General features: G+C 44.3%; 1 protein-coding gene across 1 annotated transcript; it reads left to right on the forward strand.

Moving 5' to 3' along the window:
• The first annotated feature begins 4001 nt into the window (after nucleotides 1-4001).
• On the forward strand, nucleotides 4002-8628 carry LOC135914785 (uncharacterized). The gene has a single exon (XM_065447707.2). It carries the CDS (start codon nucleotides 4033-4035, stop codon nucleotides 5242-5244), a length of 1212 nt encoding a protein of 403 aa, XP_065303779.1. The 5' UTR covers nucleotides 4002-4032; the 3' UTR covers nucleotides 5245-8628.
• The last annotated feature ends 584 nt before the right edge of the window (nucleotides 8629-9212 follow it).

Consider the following 9212-nt stretch of genomic DNA (forward strand, 5'->3'; position numbering starts at 1 on the left):
GCATGATCGACTCGGGGCCTGTGGCACCGTTCACTTGCACTTGATGCTGAGTCTTTTATATGTATCCATAAACTGCAGATATGCACATCAGATCCCTACGAGCATTTTCAAAATTCAATTATTTTAGACAATAGGCACATGTGCATACTGACACAATCTAAAATACCACTAAACAGCTGGGACACATTTTGTTGACCATACTCGCAGGTAACAATAAGTAGATCATGTGGACAGCTCCAGCTCATTTTCCTTAAATCAGTGTGTACCAGGGGTACGCAAAAATAACTTTTTTCTGGCGCACCGATTATTTTCCTCTATAAGCTAGAGAACCTACCAAGTTAGTACCACGTTGTGTAACGTGTCTTGTACGTCACACTAATATGTGCTTTATTTTACCAAGTGAGATGAGTTACTTTTATGGTTCATTCAGTCAAATCACACTGCAAGCTTCATTCATCAATCTTCTATTGGATTTTGCAAATGTTTAATGAAACACGTTCCCCTGTTATGCAGATATGCAATGACAAGCCCTTCTGTGTGTTCCAAAGGTAAAATTTAAACTCTAAATTAAAGAAGACATTTCTAGTCGGAAACAGCAAGCAAAAATGGTGAATGCATAGTATCAGAAGCCCAAGGTACAAACATTATGAGAGGTATAGAATGATTTTAAGGAAAGAATGCTATTTCAAAATGCAAGACTCTTTAGTGGAGGTCAAGCAAGTCAATATAGGTAGAATACTCTGCAAAATTATGCGAGTGGGGGGATGTCAAACAACGGGTCAGGAAATGCGTTGTTTTTCTGCAAAACAAAAGTTGATGATTGTCATTACATAAGTCACTTTAGCATCATGAGACTGCTGCTTGAGAAATTAAGAAATCAACCAAAAATCAAGACACGTAAAAATAAAAAAAATAATGATGCTCTCTCCACACTGGGATAAATAAAAAGGAACATCACATCTAATGTGGACTAGAGGAAAAAGTCAGTTTCGAGCTATGGCACTTGCCGCGTAGATGTGGGGGGGGGGGCCTTGCACTAATAGTGATAGTTGTCACTGCATTTAGAAATTGAAAGCATTCATGCAGGCAAGGATGAATCTTTATATTTTTGGCTACTAGTTCAAATGCCTCCACCAAGTTTTACAATGATGCACGCAGCCATACTAAGGATCTCGCAGCAACACCTGCAGGTAAAAAGCAGAAGCAGTCAAAGTGCTGGTGTGTTCTGGACACTATGTTTGAAAACTGTTAGGCAAGAAGAGTGCAAGAAGCAGACATAACAACTGCATTTATTTCCATAATTCCCCATTTGAATAGCCTTTTCTTTTTGCTTAGACAATGCCTACGCCTAGCCACAGCAGCTCCCTCATACAGACTCCGCAGGCCAAGAGGCCGTGGAGGCAAATGCAGGTAAGAGGCAAGAAGCTATAGCACTGGTATCGACATTAACCTAATTTCTTTCTTTTTCTTTCGTTTAGGCAGCCAGCACACCTCGAACAGCCACCTTGACAGCGGGTGTGTCACCTTAGTCACCAAGGAAACATTTGAGGGAAAGCGACAGGCAATGTGCACAGCCACTTCTTCATGTAAACGATACTCGTTCTCTCGGATGACTCCTACGCCTCGCCACGCCAGCACACTTGTGCACAAAGATGCCGCGGAGGCACGTGCAGGTCAAAGGCAAGAAGCAGTGGCACTGGTGTCGACATTCGCGCAATTTCTTTTTTTTTTACACTGAGGCAGCCAGCACACCTCGAACAGCCACCTTGACTGCGGATGTGTCAGTAGATTCCTGTTGTACATATGCTCATAATAAACTTCAGTAAACTTAAACTTGATAATAAACTTGAAGGTAAACGGGACATTGATGCATTGTTTTTTTTTGAAAATTTTATTGTACACATACAATATATGCTATACATTGCAGTGCTACAGAGGATATTTTGAATCTTCCCCCTATATTTTGCACTATAATTACGTATGTGTTGTGTGGCCCTCAATGCAGTTCATGTTGTAGCAGCTGCTTTGTCTGTGTGTCGCACATTGGCTTAAGCTTGTTATATCCACTTACTTCTCTCACATATACAATATAAGGTTCTATGTAGTCCTCAGTGTTAAAATAAAAACTGAAAGTAAACAATCCGATCATGGAATTCTGTTTATTACAGTGATTCCTATGACAGTTACTGACAAGTTGACATGTTGAACTGGTCCATCCGTCATGGCAAGGAATTGTATGTATACATATAGAAAAAAAGGAGGTATGTCCCAGTTGAAAATGACAACAGAGGTTGTGTTCAGTACTACAGAAATTTCTGTTGTACAACAGGATTTTTCTGTAGTAACTACAGATTCCTGATGGAGCGACAGACTTTTCTGATGTACAACAGACATTTGTTGTTGCTACTACAGAAGTACAGTCTGTTGTATGTCTGTTGTTACAACAGAAAGCTGAAGCTCTACAACAGATTTTTGTAGTACTACAGAAAAATTTGTCATCACTACAGGCACCCTGTTGTCCCAACAGAAATGTTCCTGAAGTAACCCGAAAAACTTCTGTAGTGCTACAGAGAGCTGTTGAAATACTACAGAAACCTATTGTGGCAACAGGCCCCCAATTGTCACAACAGAAGTGTTCCTGAAGTAATGCGACCAACTTCTATTGTACTACAGAAAAATGTTGTTGTACGACAGAAACCTATCATTACAACAGGCCCCCAGTTGTCATAGCAGAAGTGTTCCTGAAGTAATGGACAAACTTCTGTTGTACTACAGAGAACTGTTCCACAACGGAAACCTATCGCCGCAGCATGTACCCAATGATGACAACAGAAGTGCACTGAAATTGTGTGATGCGGCAAGCTTCTGTAGTGCCCGGTTGAAAAAGACAAAAGGAATTCCTGTCGCAACTACAGAAATTCTGTTGTACGACAGAAGTTGTTGACATTTCTTAATTGGGAGACATTTCTGACGTTACGACAGAAATTCTGATTTCGCAACAGAAGCATTCTGTCGCGACAACAAGAGTTCTGAAGTCGGAACAACAGCTTTATATCCTGACAGCGACTCCGACGTTACGACACCAATTCTGACGTCGCAGCAGAAACATTCGGTCGCGACGGCCAAGAGTTCCGAAGTCTCAACAGAAGCGCTTTCCGTCGCGATCCTTTAAAATTGTATGTTTTCGCATCGGTGGTGTACACTGTACTTTTCTCTTGCGCGGTATTCAATCGCGCTTCTCTGAAGCCGGCAATGCTGATGGCACCGACACCGGTATTAAAGTCGACGTGGCGAATAGTTATAATTGTGCCGTGACGGCGCGGCACCAGCAACGCCCTACCGGCCTCCTCAAAATCGGCCGCTCATCAAAATCATACCATCTGCGGGAATGGCTGGGTATCCGTTTTTTTTTTTGGTAAGATGTGGCACACAGGCCTGTGGACTTACATGTGCTGTTACACTGACACATTAGTTAATTTCCCAGGAATAGTTCACAAGCTTATGCGAAGCGGAAAAGAAGATTTGGGTTGTTCCACAAAGTTGCGTGAAAAGCTGTCTCGCTCAGGTCTCATTAATCTGGTACAGTGCTGCCGTGAGAAGCCAGTATGCTGTCAGAAAGAACTCTCATCCACGAATGTTTATGTAGCTATTTTGCATTGAACACACGAATTATATGCGCGCTCAAAAGTGTAAAGAACGAGAGACAACTGTCGAAACTAGCAGTAATAACCCTATAAAAGTCAACGTTGTCTATTTCTGAATTTCTTATTTAATATGGATATCGTACATCAAAATCGATGTTCTAGCACTGCACGATGTACCTGTCGATGGTACGAACACTCTTGCTCTTCTAGAGATGCGGCACTTGACGCGGTGGAGTGATAGCGGATCTTGGCTCTCAAAATGCAAATGTAAACATCAGCGCATCAGCACGTCGTACTATTCACATGGCCAAAACGTACACTCGAAAAGCATGTCAGGGGTGGTGCAGAGAAGAAGAAGAAGAGGCTTGTTCGAACGGCCACGTTTGCGATGAGCTCCGCTGGAAACAGCGCATCGGCCCTTGGCCGAGGATCACACCCACCGTCATCTACCGATTCCGGTAATTATAAAGTCGTTCTTCCTCGTCTACCGACTGGCAACACCGTCCTCAATTCAGTTTTCCTGCATGCTGACCTGGCAGGGCGGCCGTATCGGGCCCCGGACTTTCGCGATGCTCTCCTGTCAGTGCTAAATGCAACTGACATACTCGGCGCTGGACAATACCAGATGAGCCATTTGTGGTTGGTGACATGCGTTAATAGCATCGCGAAACAGAAACTTGTCGACAAAGGCGAGTTGTTGGTGAAGGGCCTCAAGTGCCTTGTCATTGACCCTGAATGCAAGAATATCAAGATGAAGCTTCTTTGGCTTCCCCCACACCTCGAACAGAGACGGATTGTTGAAGCGCTAGAGCCATATGGCACAGTGCAGTCCATCACGAGAGAAATGTGGCGGTGTGACGGCATGGAGGGCTGGCAAATGACTAACCGAGACGTGGCATTCACATTGAAAGATGGCGTTTCTGCCAGTAATCTGCCACATCTGTTGAGCATATATGGCCACCAGTGCCTTATCTTGGTACCTGGCCGACCACCACTTTGCCTCCGGTGCAACAGAGTTGGGCATATCCGGCGACAATGTCGAACACCACGCTGCAGTAACTGTCACCGCTACGGTCACCCTGCAGATGCATGCGTCGGAACCTACGCTGACAAACTTCGTGGAAATAGACCAGCCGAGGATGATGCCATCACCGATCATCTAATGGACGTGAGCGAAGTTGTGGACGCAACTGGCGAAACACTCCCTGACACTCATCGACCAGAACAGGTTAGGCCGTCATCGGCTGACATTAGCCTCAGCCAGAAGCCTGCGAGCGAGGATGAGACTAAGGTGCCTGACGACGAACCATCTGTGTCATGGGCAGAATCGCCACCAGTTCAAGATCGCCCACCGTCAGTGGAATCTGGATCGATGTGCGAGGCCGCTAAGAAGCGTCCAGCGCCATCTGACAATTCATCGCCCTCGGGAAAAGAGGCTCGCGTTCCCAAGGTGTCAAAGTTGACAAAACCGCTCCGGGGAACGCCTACTCCTGCAGATGTCCCTTGTGTTAACGTGCACCATAAGGCCCATTGTGCATCACCTCATCAAGAAGGGAGTGGTGCACCTCTGGAGCAGTGTTTAGACGCTGCACCTCCATAGGTAATCATGGCGGGCGCTCTTCCCTTCCATTTTGGCACTTTAAATGTCCGTGGCTTACGCAGTAAGCGACGGCAAGTACAGCTTCTTCATTTGTTGCGCAATAGAAAATTAGACATTGCTGCTATCCAAGAAACAAAGATTGAATCCGATGAAAACACAGAAGCAGCTCTATCTCCATTCCTATCTGACTATAATGTTTGTGTCAGCCATGCAGTCGGCGTTTCCGCAGGCTGTATGTTATTTGTTAGAAAACATTTACCATGTGATTTGCTACATTTGTTTACAGATAGGGAAGGGCGCCTAATCTGTTGCAATATGGATATCAGTGGTATGAGCTTTAGATTTGTGTGTGTTTATGCTCCGAACAAGTTACGTGAACGCGAGTGCTTCTTCTTATCTCTAGAACATCATTTCTGTACTGATCGCGCATTGGTCCTCTTTGGAGACTTTAATTGTGTATGTAACGCGCAAGATCGTACGTCACTGAAGCTGAGACATGATCCAAGTAGTGATGCATTGCAACGCCTGATGTGTGATTATCAGCTTGTGGACATTGGGGAAAATGAAAAGGCAGGATATCGATATACGCACTTCCAGGGCACCTCGCATGCAAGGCTTGATCGAATTTACGTTTCACTTAGCGCACTACCTCTTATATATGGTTACACTGTGCACCCTATATTCTTTAGTGACCATTGCCTAGTCTCAGCATCGTTTGGCAGCCGTCGGCATCAAAGTCGGCGTATGTGCTGGGAGCTGTGGAAGTTTAATAACCAATTACTTTCGCGTGAGTGTTTCTTAAATCGTGTTACTGAGCTTATAGCTCATGCATCATGCCGCAAGGACTTGCCACTATTTGCTGTGTGGGAATTATTCAAACAGGAAGTTAAAATGATAGCTATCGAGGAATCATCAATATTGGCCTTTGAAAAAAAGAATAAAAACAAAACATTGTATAAACTTCTCAGTGAACTGCATGAGCTTGAATGCCTACATCCGGGTCAATATATTGATGATATTTATAAGGTCAAGGCACAGTTACAAACTTTGAACGCAGAAAAATACAGAGGTGCACTAGTGCGTGCGCGAGAGCAACGTTTCCTGGAAGAACAGCCTTGCAGTAGGGCCCTTGGTGATGAACGCCGACACGCGCTGTCGAAACAAATACTACATATAGAGTATGGTGGAATCATTGTTAATGACCCTACTCTAATAACTAAAGCGTTTTTCGAGCATTATCAAAAACTATTTCGAGACCACAAGCCATTGGATACAGATGCTGCCAAAAAAATTGTATCGTTGCTGCCCCAGTTAAATCAGGATGATTACAATTACACAAATGAAAACATTGATATCAATGAGGTAACTTCATGCATCGATTCGTTAGCGAAGGGCAAGACGCCCGGCCCCGATGGCCTTACTGCCGAATTTTATCAGTGTTTTCGTTCCCTCTTATCACCATTATTACTTCAGGTGTACCGTGAGGCCTTGGAAGTAGGTTACCTAACCGCCACAATGTACGAAGGACACACCGTCCTTATAGCCAAAAGCGATGATGAGACTAAATTGCAAAAAGTTGACGGATATCGGCCTATCTCCTTATGCAATGTTGATTATAAAATTTTTGCTAAGGTATTAGCTAACCGTTTGCAAGTTGTAATAAGATCTGTGGTCGGTGATCATCAAACATGTGGCATCAGGGGCCGGTCCATTCAGACGAACATTCATGTTGCGAGATCGGTGCTCGAGTGTGTAGCTGAGGGGTTTGGACAGGTGGCAATGGTACAGCTAGATCTGGCTAAGGCGTTCGACAGGGTAAATCACTCATTCCTGTTTACTGTACTAGAGCATATAAATATCGGGTCCCTGCTCCTTAGAGGCGTCAGGATATGTTATGCTAATGGTTCAACGAGGCTGATAGTGAATGGCTCTCTCTCCGATTCGATTAGGCTTGCATCATCAGTACGACAAGGATGCCCTTTGTCACCGCTCCTGTTCTGCTTGTATTTAGAACCACTTTGTATGAGCATTGTTAAAGAACAAAATTTCCAAGGGTTTAAATTACTGACTAATGAGGTTCGGGTTCTTGCGTATGCAGACGATGTGGCCTTTTTTTGTACAGATAAAGAGAGTGTGATGACTGCTCTTGCAGTTACAGAAGAATATTGTGCGGCTTCTGGTGCAAGCGTTAACTTTGAAAAAAGTTCAGGTTTTTGGTTTGGATTATGGGCCACAATGCCATCACATTACGCAGGCATTCAATGGAAAGAAGATCTGCGTTATTTAGGTGTGCCTCTCTCACAGTATAGAAATAGCAACGCTCATTGGTCGGGAGAAGTTGGCAAAATTCAACGTAAAGTGAATTCATGGCGAGGGCGGAATTTGTCAATGTTCTTTCGTGCTGAAGTGTGTAACGTTTTCTTAGCTTCCCGTCTTATGTATGTGCTGCAAGTACTGCACTGCTCACGGCTTCGCCTTCAGGCACTGCATCGCGTATTTGCAACATTTATTTGGAGTTCCAGTTGTGAATCGATGCGGCGCGACAATCTGTTCCTCCCTCTTGAACGTGGTGGTCTAGGATTAGTCCACCTCTTCATCAGGCAAATTGTTTCACGCCTGTTTTTCTTTCGAGACAATGACCATCCATTTTTGCGTGAAATGTTGCAACTCCGTTTAGTTGATTATATGCCTAACATAGTAGTGTCATCAAATGCCAAAGATGTCCCGCAGGCCCCTTGGGGCTTTCTTAAGGAGGTTGTTGACACATTTCTTTTCTTGAAAGTTAGATTCAGCCTGGAGTACGTGTTCACTGCGAGTCGAAAAGCAATTTCTGCGGCACTGGTGGACTCTATTTTCCCAGATCCTTTGTATCGTGCACCTTATTTAAACCGACCTTATCAGGATGTACTTAAGCGCGTCCGAAAAATGTGTGTACCTCCTGGAGTAAAATCATTTTTCTTTAAATTACATTCGGAAACACTCCCTTTTAAAACTTGGTTGAATTCGAGGGGTTGCTTTGTGCCGTGGTCAACAAACTGTCGACTCTGTCCACGTGCCGAAACCATAGATCACTGCTTCATAGACTGTAGGGACGCTGTATTCTTTTGGGACATTCTCCAACGGACGCTCAAAAAGGACATTGACATGACTCCATATACAATTAGGTTTCTACCGTTTAAGGTTACGGGTGGTCCTCCCTATGACATGTTCATAGTACTTGGTTTACATAGCCTATGGAGAAGTAGACTGTGTGACCGCCATGCCGAAAGCCCGCGATCTACAAAGTCCTTCTTTCGGGAAAGTGCTGCTTATGTAAGAAGTGTCTACGCTGCGCAGGAACCTCCGCCCGACTGGATGCACTTGTTGGATGCATGTGTGTCTTTGCCTGAGTTTTAAGTGTGTAGTGGTGTCCACTTTGTAATACACCTTCAGTTTTCTTTTCCATGTAATAAAGAAAAAAAATGTCAGGGGTGGTGCAGTGGTAAGATGCCGGGCTCGGAATCCTGAGGTCGCATGTTCGAATCTTGGGCGAAGGCGTTTTTTTATTTTTTTTTGCTTTTATGTTTTTCTTTTTTGTACTAACAAATTTACATAACCTTACGGACGTCTCTGTCAATTTTTAATTAAATATTGATCAAGAACTACAGAACTTTCTACTACAGGACGTCACAATACAGACAACAGAACTACAGGCAACAGAACTACAGGCAACAGAACTACAGAAACAACGTCCCAAAATACGACAGACTGTGAAAGTTTCCTGTTGTGTTTTTTAACTGGGGTCGGTGTTTGTTGTGGGGGGTATAGGATTAGGGCGGTACGACCAACACCGTCCATTCTGTTGTAACCGCACCGATGGCACCGGCTGTTGGAATCTCAGCGCTGCCACCAGCTATTGGAACCTCAGTGCTGACACCCGTTACTGCAATCGGACCGTTGGCGCCCGTTGTTGCAAATGGGTCGCAAGC

The sequence above is a fragment of the Dermacentor albipictus genome, chromosome 5 (assembly GCF_038994185.2).
Source record: "Dermacentor albipictus isolate Rhodes 1998 colony chromosome 5, USDA_Dalb.pri_finalv2, whole genome shotgun sequence".
Lineage (NCBI taxonomy): Eukaryota > Metazoa > Arthropoda > Arachnida > Ixodida > Ixodidae > Dermacentor > Dermacentor albipictus.